This window comes from Pseudoliparis swirei, chromosome 23 (genome assembly GCF_029220125.1).
Source record: "Pseudoliparis swirei isolate HS2019 ecotype Mariana Trench chromosome 23, NWPU_hadal_v1, whole genome shotgun sequence".
In the NCBI taxonomy this organism is placed as follows: domain Eukaryota; kingdom Metazoa; phylum Chordata; class Actinopteri; order Perciformes; family Liparidae; genus Pseudoliparis; species Pseudoliparis swirei.
The window spans coordinates 8,151,648-8,165,945 of NC_079410.1; the positions used below are offsets into that span (position 1 = coordinate 8,151,648).

General features: G+C 40.5%; 2 protein-coding genes across 9 annotated transcripts; one reads left to right on the top strand and one right to left on the bottom strand.

The window, feature by feature from the left end:
* The first annotated feature begins 2,553 nt into the window (after nucleotides 1-2,553).
* Nucleotides 2,554-10,735, top strand: eps8l1a (eps8 like 1a). 2 transcript variants are annotated; one of them, XM_056407717.1, is made up of 14 exons: nucleotides 2,554-2,662; nucleotides 3,571-3,693; nucleotides 3,992-4,050; nucleotides 5,760-5,895; nucleotides 6,290-6,378; nucleotides 6,501-6,575; nucleotides 6,659-6,807; nucleotides 6,891-7,091; nucleotides 7,317-7,425; nucleotides 7,520-7,660; nucleotides 7,772-7,901; nucleotides 8,486-8,645; nucleotides 9,452-9,584; nucleotides 9,903-10,735. In XM_056407717.1, exons 1-14 carry the CDS (start codon nucleotides 2,599-2,601, stop codon nucleotides 9,987-9,989), a joined length of 1,656 nt encoding a protein of 551 aa, XP_056263692.1. In that variant the 5' UTR covers nucleotides 2,554-2,598; the 3' UTR covers nucleotides 9,990-10,735. The 2 variants fall into 2 exon arrangements, with proteins under 2 accessions (XP_056263692.1, XP_056263693.1); XM_056407718.1 differs by having other exon boundaries at nucleotides 2,585-2,662; nucleotides 3,576-3,693.
* Nucleotides 10,736-11,013: 278 nt separating this feature from the next.
* Nucleotides 11,014-14,041, bottom strand: nme4 (NME/NM23 nucleoside diphosphate kinase 4). Of its 7 annotated transcripts, none has more exons than XM_056407720.1 (5): nucleotides 13,641-14,041; nucleotides 12,480-12,610; nucleotides 12,297-12,398; nucleotides 12,016-12,128; nucleotides 11,014-11,874 (listed from the first exon to the last, which is right to left on the bottom strand). In XM_056407720.1, the coding sequence occupies exons 1-5, from the start codon at nucleotides 13,762-13,764 to the stop codon at nucleotides 11,754-11,756; spliced, it is 591 nt and encodes a 196-aa protein (XP_056263695.1). In that variant the 5' UTR covers nucleotides 13,765-14,041; the 3' UTR covers nucleotides 11,014-11,753. The 7 variants fall into 7 exon arrangements, with proteins under 7 accessions (XP_056263695.1, XP_056263694.1, XP_056263701.1 ...); XM_056407719.1 differs by having other exon boundaries at nucleotides 12,480-12,613; nucleotides 13,641-14,040; XM_056407726.1 differs by lacking the exon at nucleotides 13,641-14,041 and adding an exon at nucleotides 13,063-13,267.
* Nucleotides 14,042-14,298: the final 257 nt, after the last annotated feature.

The following is a 14,298-nucleotide window of genomic DNA, read 5'->3' on the forward strand; positions in this document are numbered from 1 at the left end:
TTCGCTCGCTTTGAGACAGAGATTGTTTTTTGACAGAGGAGACACATTGGTTTCCCGTGTATCTCCGCAAAAGCAAATTCACTTTTCCATGCAGAGTTGAAAACCCTGTTTTCGTCATCCACTTTCCTTTTCTTTGTCGCCATCATTAATTAAGGTGCAAAATATTTTAACAGATGAGCTGGCGCGATAAAAAGGCGGGAACTTAAATTAAAGGCGCACTACCTAATTTTCACACGATTTTGGTTGGCTAATTATAATTATTATGCATTTATAACCAGGCATGTCGGGGGCCACAAAATACACATCATGAGTAAGTCTGAACTAGTGGAAGCGGCAAGGTGCTCCGTGTTACCAGATTGGAGATGGTGAAGTATCGTACCAAAGGCTCAAAATGGTTGTATTTGGAGGATAATTATCGTGTATCTGGCAACCCTGAGATCGGTCGACCAATGACTGTTCTCTATTCTGTCAGCTCACGCAAGAAGGTGGAACGTAAGGGAGATACCATTTCCAAAACTTGTAAGGGGTAAATACTAGTTTATGAAAACCCAGAGAAACACAAATATCCGACGAAGCAAAATCCCGACGTTTTTGGAATCCCTGCCGGACACATTCTTTAGGTCTCAAAAGCAGGACATGTCCGGGGAAAAGAGGATGTCTGGTCACCCTATGTCCAGTCGTCCCCAGTGAGAGCAACAGGGTGCACGTTGTGAAGCTGTCGCTTTGGCAGTCCTCTCCTTTTCATACAACTTGTGTATTCTCCGTGTGATGTGTGTCTTGAGGGCGTCTCATACCTGCCGTCATTTGTTGAGATTCTCCATGTTTGTTAAACCGCGAATGACTTTCTTTTCCGGTTCCGCAGCAATCAGTAGCAGACTTTTACAAAATAAAAGCCTGTGAGCAACACACTTTAACAATAAGAAAATAAATAATAAAACCTGCGTTAACGCGCGATAAAATAATTGTCGGCGTTAATTAATTGATGCGTTAACGCAAGATTAACGCATTAACGTGCCCAGCCCTAAATATTATATAGCAACAACTGTACAAGCGTTCTGATTGGCTAATGGGTCGTCATGCCAGCCACGTATTGCCCTCCTCGCTGGTCTGATACGGATCCGTATTGCCCTCTTACGTCATTTTCAATATGAGCGATATTGATAGACATCAACAGCCAAGAGCAGTGGTCCTCAAACTAAGGCCCGCGGGCCGGATACGGCCCGCCTCCACATTTGGCCCGGCCCTCTGAACAATACCAGAGAGGCATTATGATTTTTTTTTCAGTCTGGCCACGAAAATCCTAGACTAGCCCGTTAAATACAACGGAATAAGAACTCTCTCTCTCTCTTCTCTCTCTCTATTCTCTAAACATAACTACCGTCAGTAAACAGCTGGACGAGGCTTTGAAATCACGGATTTCGTGAGTTTTTGTTTATTTATTTTTTTAGGAATCGTCGGACCAGTTGTGACGTCATGTTTTCAGCAGCGCTAATGTTGTGGGCGAGCCCCGTCGGATATTAAAACACATTTGGGGGGACTTGATGACAGAGAGTAACTTTTATTCTTAAATCCTGATGAATAAAAAAAGTGGCTCCAGCAAAAAGGGCACTTTACTCATCCAGGGCAAAGGGGCTGGTGCTTGAGCACCACTAGGGCTCTATCTGTGCACGTGCCTGACCTAGGGAGTATCTTATCTTTGCTTTTCTTATCTTAGTGATTTTAATCTGCAGTTTTTCAAAGTATGACTACATCCTTCTTCCTTTAAATGTTTAGCAGAAAGCAACTTCTTCTTCGCAAAGTACTAATTATTGTAGTTGTACTCAACATAAATAAAGCTGAAGTTTGTCTTGGGTCCTATTGACATTGATTTTCTGAAAGAACACACACACCCACTAGTATCTACAGAAGCAGTGCTCTGAAAAAGATCAGAAACCAGATATGTAATGTTTTGTCAACATCCTTCACCGCCTTCTCGGATGTAATTGAATGGACTTGTCTTCCTGTCGCTGGTTGCAAACAAACTCTTCTTTACTCTATAATCTTGAGACATCCCAGTAATGACATTCTATGCAATTTAACTACCACAGTGTTCCTTACATCGGTCATTTACTTTTCTAATCAAAATCAAATCAGTAAAGCTGATTAACTCATAACATGTCTCCTTTGAGGAAGTGCCAAAGCTGCATTCACATCTTTAATTTATTTTGAGTGACACACTTGTCACTCAACTGTCTCAACTCTGAAGTTTATCTTGGCCTGGTCTCAAAATGAAACTTAATGTCCCAGATGTATAAAGGTGGGAAGTTTGAAGAAGACTGCCTTATACCTATCTGGAATATCATGTGTCACTTTAGCCCTGTGGCACAGGCGGTTGTTGCATGAAATGCTTGTCATTAGAAAAGAGAAGCTCAGCTGCAGAGAGCAGAATGGGAGGGAGCAGCATGTGAGTGAGTAAGTGGGTGTGTGTGTGTGTGTGTTGGTCTGTGTATCAGAGAATCAAAAAGGGAGTGAATGCAACACAGAAAGCCAGACTTGTTTTTCTCGTTTCTACGTATCTCAAGAAAGTGGGACGTCCTTGTGTATCCGAACTCAGAGCTCATGCAACTCAGCACGAGAGCTGGTCTCTGTGCCTCGGATTTAAACACTCAAACCGCACTAAAAGGTACAGTGATGCGTCTGGATTCTATGAGTTTACTTTATGCGAACAGAGTGTGAGTGTGTGTGTGTGTGTGTGTGTTTGTGACTGTCTATGTGTGTTTGAGAGTACACCTCTGGACAGTTTGTCAGTAATATGGTGTTCAGAGGAGACTTTTGAAGCAGCTTCACTTCACCTTGATACGTTAGAATATTTAATAATTTTTAATTGCGCGTAGGGCTTTTTCTGAGCATTTTATGAGAAATTGTAAATGATTTAAATATTTTCTGCCATATTCACTGCTTGAACAGTACATGTTGTCAGACGAGGGCTGACAGAGGGAAGGCAGGACGATGAGTGAAAGACATATAATCTTTAATCTTAATCTTATATAGCGCTTCTCTAAATACCCGAAGTCGCTTTACAAAGTCTAATATATCTAAGCTCCAATGTGTTTGCAAAGTAAACACTCGTGAGGACCTTTTGTATTCAGCTCGTACAGTTTAATTTTAAAGTGTCATGTTGTGTCATCTGCATACTATGCGTCTAATGACAGTGGTTTTTCTTGTTGTGCGCATGTGTCACTCACATGCTCGTCAAGGTAGGAGTGTGAATACTCAGCATTCTTACAATCACCTCGTGGAATGTGATTATAATTAACTCTCATTCATCATTTTCTTTACATTGACAAACATATAGACAAGTCCAATTAGAAAAGTAAAAGCATTTAAGAAGCAAGGTAAGATTCTCATTAAGTAATAATGAGATAACGCAGAGTGGAGAAATGCATTTCCCAGGAAACAGGAAATGAGGTGTTGGAACCATCACATAAAAGGTGAAATACTGGTAACCATTTACGTTAAAGTTTGTTATAGTATGAGCATTATCCCCTTTTTTTATGTATATGCATGATTTTACTCTCTGCATCCTCGCAGAGCAGATGTATACAACACCGCCTGCGGTGGCCCCGGGAAAGTATTCAGGTGTCCGAGTTATGTTAGTGCCAGGGAAGAAGCCTCCTCCCGATGGCCTGCCCATTTACACACATGTTCACAAAGGTAAAGTATATTCATCTGTCTAATGTGTGTGTCTCCATCATACACATTTCAATAATCAAAAAGATAATATGCCATACAAACAGATCCACATGAGGCTGACATCACGTTGCTTCTCATGGCTTAAATTCAAGGAGAAATGCTCTCCTTAAAATCAGAGAAGATAGATTTTAAATGTTGCCACAAAAACAAATGTTTATTCTCTGGGCACAATATCCTGCTTCTTGCTAGTGACATCATACAGCTGGCTTTGTGTTTTTGTCAAATTTTGCTTTCATTTCATGATTCTATCTCTGCTGAGAAAAAAGTGCCATTGAGGAGTCAAACTATCCATCTCACCTCAATGCAGAGAGAGAATTGGTAAGTAATTGGATTGATACATTTGTAAATGCATGTTTGCACACTGACTAAAGGGTTTATGTATAAAGCTTACAAATAATCAAGAATAGCTTATTATTACTATTATTTTTTTGTCCCATATTTATATGACATAATGTATCTATGTTTAATCAATAAAGCAACTTGTGTCTATACACCAGAAGAAACATGACAGCAGTGATTATATCTAAATCAAATATATGTTGAAAATGTATATATTTAGCATACTTATAACCAGTGGTCCCCAAACTACGGCCCGCCTCCACATTTGGACCGGCCCTCTGAACAATACCAGAGACGCGTTCCAATTTATTATTTTTTTCACCTGGCCCGCTGCCGTTGAGATTGCAGTGAGACGCGGAGAAAATGTGAAGTGGTGCTCTTCGCAATAGAACATCTTTGATGGGACGTGTCGCGTCTCGGCCAATCAGCGTTCAGATGTCGACAGCGTTTGGGAAGTTAGGTTAGCTTGAATGTTAGCCCGCTACATCTGCTGCTGTCACGCTGCACGGTGTAGCGATACTAACAAAGTACCCGTACGTTAAACACGATGTGATTTAGCATATTTTTAGTATCGATACTTCATTAAAAGAGCGATCAGAGCGCATGCGCTGCTCCGCTCCGTTAAATGCTGTCTGCACGAGCAGCGCTCACAGCGAGTGAGCACACTCTGTTTTTTATGTCGTTATAAAAATATGTTAGTGTTAATTATTTAATGCAAGATATAAACTAATTCAAACAAAATTGACATTATTCAAGACCTTTAATTGACTTTTCTCTGTTCACAGATATGACAAGTAATGAATCAACTTCTAGCAGCCCTGACATCGCCACGTTAAAACTTATTGGAAGAAAAATAATTAGTAATTGTATTATTAATTATCTAATTATTAGAAAAAGAATTGCTATAAAATGCTATACAATGTGGAATAATTAATTGTACACTATTTAATTTAACAAGAGCCTGTAACAGATATGAAAGAGGGGATTTGATTTCTTCCTGAGTGAGAGGCAGAGGCTCAGCTGGAGGTTTGAGTTGTCCAGCACATCATGAGCTCAGATCGCCATGTGATCTATTTTACAATCTAATGCATCCAGGACCTCAGCACTGGAGCACTATTTAAAGCTGTAGTTCGTGGCGATGCTGTTGTTGTAAATGTAAATATTAAGACTACATCAACAAAACAGATGTACACATCATAGAAGCAAACAATATAAACAATATTTTATATATAAAACATAGCAACCATAATACATATTACACATTAACAAAAAACGAACTAAAAGTAAACAGAGTTAACCTATTTGGTTTGGGCGGTGTTTGGAACAAGGTTCTTAATCACTGATCTGAAAAGTTGTCCATACGACATTCACATTCATAAGATAAGACATTCAGTGGCTGTGGTGTTCCAGTAAGACAACATAAGAGGAATACCCGAGAACATTGCACACGTATCAATGCCTCTTTCATACACTCAAATATTTAACAATATAACCATTACACATTTACTGATTAAAGGGCTATTGCATTGGTTTGTAAATAGAATCCATGGAAATGACACATTTTTCAGATTCACCTCCTTGTATGTTGTTTAACCCACTAATATAACATTTTAAATGGCTAGTAATATGAACTTTAACTTTTTGTAAGTCGCTCTGGTAAATGGTTAACATACAGTATTGTTCTTCAGGAGTTTATGAACCACTGCTTTGACGACGTGGAGCGGTTCATGGCCCGCTTGCAGCAGACGGTTGAGGCCCAGATCGTTCTCAACCAGAGGGGGGAGAAGAAAAGCAGAAAGAGCAAGAAGAAGACGGACCACGAGGGTGAGAGGGGTCCTTCCATCCAAACTCTCTACTGTAGTCATGGTTTGATTAGGGTGGTCTAAATAAAAGAAATACAATGCACGTATGCATGTATTAATAATGAAATAGAAGATTGTTGTTAGTCACCACCACTGTCTTTGTTTTGTGGGAGTACTTTCTGGAACAAGCGCCGCTTATCTTAAAGGTGTAAACTAAATGCTTTTACACTTGGCAGCAACTTGTTCTAGATAATTAAATAATGCAACAAATGGTAATGCCACAAGCTAATATCAAGTTCTAATCAATGCATGCACAATAACAACTGATCGGGGTGGAGTTATGCGTTTGCTGTTAATAATGCATGAGTTATGGGTATGCTGTTGAGTTGGAGCTGTGGTTGTGCTCCTGTGTGCAGATGGTTTGTTGGCCCTGAAAGCTTGCCCTCCGTCAGCGGAAGAATTCGTGGACCTCTTTCAGAAAATCAAGTACTCCCTCAGTCTGCTGGTGAGATTAAACTAGTTATAATAGAGCATCCATCAACTCTGGAAATGTAAATGTAAAAGCACATTTTGATAAAACCTCTGAAAATGACAAAGTTAAATTATCCATTTTGCTGGTTTATTTAGGACCGTCTCAAGTCAGCCATTGTATCGCCTTATGCACCAGAGCTGCTGCATCGGATCTTTGTGCCTCTTAAACTGGTGAGTCGTTCTTTTTGTTTCTCTTAGTACATGATATCTCTCTCTATCTGTGATACTAACTCAAGCAACCCTCTCTTTTACAGATGATGCAAACCACTGGAGGGCCAGCTTTAGGAGCATCGGTGGTCAGTCCTGCTATGACCAGTGGTGCAGTTTTACTGCTCCAGGAGCATCTGATTGCAGAGGAAAAGACCCTGTGGACTTCATTAGGGGCCAACTGGACTTCACCCTGGTATGTGTGTGTGCATGTGTATGTGTGTGCACATCTTGGTGTGAGAGTGTTGCACTAACAAACTGCTCGTGTCCTCTTTTCAGTGCGCACCTTAATGTGTCTGTACCTCCATACTCGCCTGTCTTCCTGGATGGGTGGATGCCTCAGGCCTATGATTCAACAGGTCATCTTTTCGAAGATCCCATCGAGTCACAGCACAAACAAGACGCTTTGAGGGAAAGTAGAAGTTTACAGGACCAAGTTCAACAGACAGCGGAGCTTCCTGGTCAAGGCAATAATGAAGTGTAAGTCTGTAGGCCTCGGAAAAAGCATTACAGAACCAGGTGGAATTATGTGATAATAATGCCAACTTAATCCAGTCCCAAATGTCCACAATCGACAGTATACTGCATTCACAATAATTATTTATTAAATTAGTGATTAATATTACTGACATCTGACTCCACTTTGTTAATGTTTTTTGTTTTTTTAACAAGTTGCATATCTTTTAAATACCATTTCTATTTCAGAGATGGGAATGAGCTCCCTCCAGAGGGCGAGAGGCTTTACTGCTGCAGTTATGACTTTGTGGCTAGAAACAGCAGCGAGCTCTCCGTGCTCCAAGGAGAAACACTAGAGGTACATATCCATAGTTAGAATTTGCTACCCACCTGTAAAAGTAGATGTATTCTCCAAATGTATCACAACACTTGACTGATCTTTTCTTTTTTAGGTCATTAATATGTCAAATAAATGGTGGAAGTGTCAAAATCGCTTCGACCAGATAGGATTCGTCCCCTCTAATATCCTGGAGCCTCTGTCCGCTCTGAATAACCCTGAGAGGGAGAGCCCAGCGGTGCACAGTCAGTCAAAGGTACAAGTACACACACAACACACACACACACACACACACAGAGCACTGTTGTTTGTGTCAGTGCTTCAGACAATCTCACAGTTTTTATTCATTCCTTCGTTTCCATAACAGAAAATGCCCGTCTCCCCTCCAAAGTTCTTCTCATATGCTCCATCAAGCCCAGTTGGGCCCAGTCCTATAAGCCCAATGCGACCACAGAGCATGTTTTTACCATCAATGCAGGGAGAAGACAATGACCGAGGTACCATGCACATACATGTTGAAATCATCAATGTGTACAAACACGAGAGGGACTTGATAGAATATCAAATTCACAAACTTCTTAAGTTCTTTCACCATATAACCGCAGTGCAGTTAGCGCCGTCTCTCTTCTGTCACTTAAGTGCTATAAAGGACTCTCCAGCGCACAGAGAGCTCTTTCTCAGCATTTGGATGTATTCATTTTAATGAGGAAGACGCCGAGTGCCATGCTCCACCGCTGGTCCCTCATATCCCATGTCAGATGATCTCTTTCACACAATAGTATTTTGTCTCGTAAATTGCATTAGCAACTGATAACTGGCCACATACAGACCTCTTTCTATGTGGTGTGTCTAAAAGTCATTTGACATGTTAACACCTTCCATGCACTTTTATTCAATTCAATTCAGTTTATTTGTATAGCCCATTTTCACAAATTACTAATTGGTCTCAGAGTGCTTTACAATCTGTACACATAGACATCCCTGTCCCATTTTATCATTCTAAACACAACTCAAGTCTGGGGTTTGAGCACAATATAACGCTTTGATAACAAATGATGTGTTGTCTGTATTGTCTTTGCAGTCCTGATGATAAATGATGAGCTTGTTCAGCGGTTATCTGAGAAAAGAGCCCCAGTCCGTCCGACGGCGGTCTCCCGCACAGCCGACACTTCTCCCCTGAACTACCGCTCAACGTCGGCCGAGGTGGCGGCCTGGCTGACCACCAAGGGCTTCAGTCCACAGTGAGTGTGCTCTGCTAGAGGAAGCGCAGACACAACCCTGGTAGAAGCCTAGTTTATACAACGTATACGTTAATTTATAGCCACATCTTACCAAGTTGTTTGAGGGGGGATTATTTGACACGTGAGTGCTCAATTCAGTTTATTTCTGTATAGCCCATTATCACAAATTAGCCTCAGAGGGCTTGATGCATGATGGTCTGCGGACTCCGTCCCTTACAATCCAGTCGGCTCCTGAATGACCACGCCTCCTCATCTGCTACGTCTGTGCAATGTGGTAATAGTGCACTATTTGATCATGAATTTGCACAACCTCAGAGGTGCTGCGAACAATGAGGGAATTAAATCAAAGACATCGAAACAGTCTGTTGCATTACACATGCGGCACGAGCAGCTGATTTCATTTAGTGCACAATAGCGCCATCAAATGTCCTGGCTATGTTTATGTATTGCAACTTAAAGTTACTAAGGAACTTATAACCGGTTATAGAGGAGACCCAAGCCAAATAGCTGAAGGGAGGCAGGCAGAAGCCGGAGTGCTCAGGGCCGACTGCATGAGAGGTCTTCTAAAGAGACTGGGGCTCAGAAACACGACTGATACTGGACATTGAGGACACTCTTACATCAGGAAAAGGACTCTTAAGAGAAGTTTACATGTCCTTTTTAGATTATTTCAATTCATACAACTGGCTTCTTCTATCGGACGAAAGCACTCATATCCAGTTTATAGGTGAACGTTTGACAATGATAGCTCTTTTAAGCTGAACGGACACGTATACTGACTGTGTTGCTTCTTCCGCCTCTTTCAGGACAGTTCAGGGTCTGGGCATTTTAAATGGAGCGCAGATTTTTTCCCTAAAAAAGGAGGAGCTCCGCGCGGTGGCACCAGAGGAAGGTGCAAGAGTCTACAGCCAAATTATGGTGCAGAAGGCCCTTCTCCAGGTTTGTCCAGGTTTTTTGTGTGCGTGTGTGTGTGTCTGTGTTTATGTGAGGTTATGCATGAGTTGTTTGCTCAGCCTTGACTTATGCACAGACTTGTCATTTTAATACACTGTCACCTACATTGACAAAATAGTATTTGCTTTTCAAAAACCACAAAATACACATCAGTTCCAAAAGAGCTCATCGTTGCAGAGCTTTAGATGTTACAGTTGTTAATTACGAGATAGCTCTCATGTTCTTCGTTTGGTACTAAAGGAGTTTAACAATGAATATTAATATTTCTTTGTTAAAATACATTTGATCTTGTATCCTACTCAGGATGTGCACAAATCTACTGAACTAGAGAAGGTGATGGAGAGGCAGAAGCTGAAGATTGGCTTGAATTCAGAGGAAGACTCGATGTGACGGAGCTCTCCAACATTCACCGACACACCGATCTTTGGAGATAACTGTGATATTGCATATACAGCTTGATGCTGGAACATGATGTTACAGGTGGATTTTAATATTTAATCATGTTGTATCTTTGTGTTACAGATTTATCAGCATGAGCAAGCTGTGTTGAAAGTTAAGCTCACTCACTGATAATACTGTTTTTGATTTTTACATGTTTTTAATTATTATTATTTAAATGTTTTACTATTCTTACCATTTGGTAACATTATACTTTTTACTATTTCAATATTTCTATCATCCTTTATTTAGGCAATATTGGAGAAAACATAAACCTAATAACATTCTTATGATTAGAGTTCTTCGTTAACAATGGACTGAAACTGCTTTTTGAGCTACAAGAAAAGGGAATTTGGTTAAAAATTTTTATGATTTAGTATCGTCAACATTTCTATTATTTTTAAAAGATATTTGCTTGCATATGTATCCGAGTTAAGACCAAATACACATTGAACTGTTACATGAAGATTACACAATTTCAGTTTGACTCTTTGTATGATGTTTTATGGAGACTAACATGTTTCTGATGCTGGATTTGTCTTTGTGACTTCAGCTTTAGAGTCTATCAGAACATAATGTACACACAACAGTAACACATTTAAAACATGTGTATTTTTGTACCATATCTATGAATTGACTGCTACCTTTCTTTGTATATTCCATTTTATAATCAAAATAATTTAAAATCTATACACATATTTGAAGTCGTTTTTTTCAACTGTATGAAACATTTTTAAAAAGTGACACTGAAGATGTCAACATACATGACATCTGAATCATTCATGTTTCATTAAAAACAGGCGAAGGTAAATCATCATCATGATCCTTAAATGTTTTAACAGACAGCAACAGCACATTTAACAAATAACATTGACCAGAGGTTGAATGTTCGAGTGTAAACATGGATTATTGGATTGTGGCTCGACTATGAACTATTTCCATGTCAACTAGTTGTGTACTTGCAACTGCTCCCTCACTTATTTAATTAATTTATTCTTTTTAACAGAGGTAGGAGGATTACTTTACAATTTCAATCACAGAAATATACTTGTTTACATACAATTCACACAATTTCAGTCACGTAGAATAATTACATACATAGTTCAACACTTTGCGAAAATGTTTTTAGTGTCCTTATTATTTCCAAAAACAACTCAGACATAATTTCTATATAATTTTTGCAATATTGCCTCGTGGAGTTGTGCACGGCCATCAGACAGAGCAGCTGGAGGGTGAACGTCATGAACCAATGAAAACTTGTCAAATCAGCTCGTCTTTATTGCTTGATAGTACTAAAATCATATTTAACATTAATGTTAGCCCTGCTTTGAGTCATGTGCATATATGTCAGCTGTATATTAGGTCACAATTCATGCATCTGTCATTCACATTTAATTAAGTTAACCCACTATGGCTCCACCTCAATGTTTTGCATATATTAATAAAATGCATCTGTCCGATTACTACACACAACTCCCCATGACACCAAAGGCCAATCTCCTCCTTCACTGTTCAATGAAGCAGGTCACAGCGATGCATTTATGTGTGTCCTTGCTAATATAGCTTGATTTATGAAAACAAATAACACTCGGCCACATTTGTTTAAACATCCATCTTTGTGACTCTCCATGCACTTTGAGGTAAATTATTTGAACACTGAAAATGACTTTTTGAATGACTGTCACAAGAGACAGACCTTTGAGGATCTTTGCATCTTCACAGCTCACAGGTGATGGTCTGGTCACAGCAGTCCCAGTTCAGGAGCTCCTTTCTCTGAAACCACAGCTGGATCTCCCTCTGTGCCCCTTCCGGTGAATCACTGGCATGAACCACATTCCTTTAAATGACCGACACACATTCATGTTTTACCTCAGACACAGAAAAAGCACATGCAATATCCAGAAGGTGGCGGTGTCACGAGGTTGTCGTTCAACCCTGAAACTTACTTTACCCGAAATGAGATCAAATGGCATGTTACCTGCTGACGTGAAAGCTGAAATCTCCTCTGACTGTGCCTGCCAGGGCCTCCGCTGGGTTCGTATGGCCCACCATTGTCCGTGACGTCTGGACTACCTTGTGCCCTTCCCACACCTCGATGAAAATAAAAGAACCCACATAAGCAAACACAAAAACAGGATATTCGAGACATGGACCAATTGGAAGCAGAAATACTGTGTATTTTGATATATATGATATTCTATCATTCATAAAAAATGTTTTTAGGAATAATTCAATACAGGAGTATAGAGACACCCTCACCATGGCAACAACAGGGCCTGAGGTCATGTAATGCAGCAGGCTGGGGTAGAAGGGTTTAGTCCTCAGTTCACAGTAGTGCTGAGACAGAAGATCATCAGACACCTTCCCGACAGAGAAAGTTAGAAATTAAACGGAGAAAACACCACCCTAACAGAACCAAACATTTATTCCAGACTTCTTTACCTGCAACATTTTCAGTCCAACCAGCTTAAAGCCGCGCTGCTCAAACCGCTGCATGATCTGTCCGACAAGACGACGCTGAACTCCATCTGGCTTTACAGCAATAAGAGTCCGCTCCCTTACGTCTGGGACAGCTGCTGGGACACCAGACAAAGTAGGAACACTTTAATGTAAAAACACGACATATACATATTGGCAATGCAATATACTTAAAAGCACTAAGGCCAAATCTAGAAAACTATATATTCTAAGTTTTAAGCATTCATGTGTACCTTTTGCGAATATCATTTCAGCTATTTGATATGCTTTGGGGTATAGCTTCATCTTAAACAATGCATCAGCTTATAGTTGATTTGTATTTTGGAGGTTATTAACAATCTAATTCTACAAAGTAAGTCAAATACACAGTGGAGTAAAAAGTGCAAGCCTACAAGGAAGAGGACAAATATTTACTCAAAGTCAGCAACATGCAGGGGGACATCCAACGCACACACACACTCAAACATACACACACATCGGTTTCCAAACACAGCTGTACCCTCTGAGAGCAACACGAAATGGGCACATTAGATATTGTTGTATTTACAAAAAATAATTGTTCCGCACAGAACCGCAGCTGCAACAGGAGCCAATGAACGACTGCATGCAATCAATTACACACGTGACCCGCCACGAGGAGGAGCTCAGTGTGCGGGCATCGCGCTTCAAACACTAAAGCAGGAAGAATCGTTGAGTAGCTACATTGCTGCTTTCCCTTGAGTCTTTGTGCCACGGGAGGAACATACGAAAACACGCAATAAAAAACTATGACCCCAAATCTTCAGACATTCAGGTCACCGTTTCACCAGCATATCGTGTCCCCCTGACCCTCCAGTCTAAGTTCATGAGCCCAGGAGTTTGGCAAGCGCATTTGTTTGGGCACATCCCCCTTTTGGCGCAAAGAAAGTGTTGATAATGTTCAACATCAAACATTTAAATCTTCATGCACGTCATCTTTGCATGCTCAACACTGAGAAAGTTTTGGGATTAATCGGTACGTTTCAAAATGAAAACGTCACAGTGTTATGTAGTCCATTGAGGAAGAGAAAAGTGGCACAATGTGAGGAAGAGAAGAGAAGAGAAGATCTGTGCAGACTGACAGTTGATACACATCCAGTCACTTACTTGAGTTTCTCCTGCGGCCCGCAGCTCCGTCTGCAGCAGGCAGCAGACTTTTGGTGTTTCCATGATTCCCGGAATAAAAGTGTTGGAGGATTCTCTTCACGCCGCCGCGCTGCAGCAGGACCATGGTGCGCCGTGTCAGCCTCTCGCGGTGGAAGTCAGCCCGTCTCAATCAAACTCACGAGTCATCCCCGAGTCTGCCAAGTTACCCTCCGGCTCAAACACGTTTAACTCCAGTGAAGCCAGATGTTGTCCTGCTCGTCCTGCACAAACAAATACAACCAAACATATTCCAGCACTGACCCATAATTCAGACATATATATCACGTGTACCCATTATGCACTTTGAGAGCCTTATTAAAGTTCCACATCATATCCAAACTTAAGCTTCACATTAAAACCACATGTTCATGAAGTTGGTGGACTTGCAAGAAACCAAAATCAAGGTTATAGAACCTCTTATCTTCAGCTCCAAAACTATAATGAATCCTACATTTCCCACAATGCAACTCAACATGTTTTTTTAGAAACACTCCCAACTCCACTCACAGTTTGTAAAGCAGATGTGTTGGTTATTGTCTCAGCACTGACAGATACAGAAGACATAACATTTAAAAAGACTTACATTGTGGGTTCATTTTTGATGCATTGAACGTCTGGA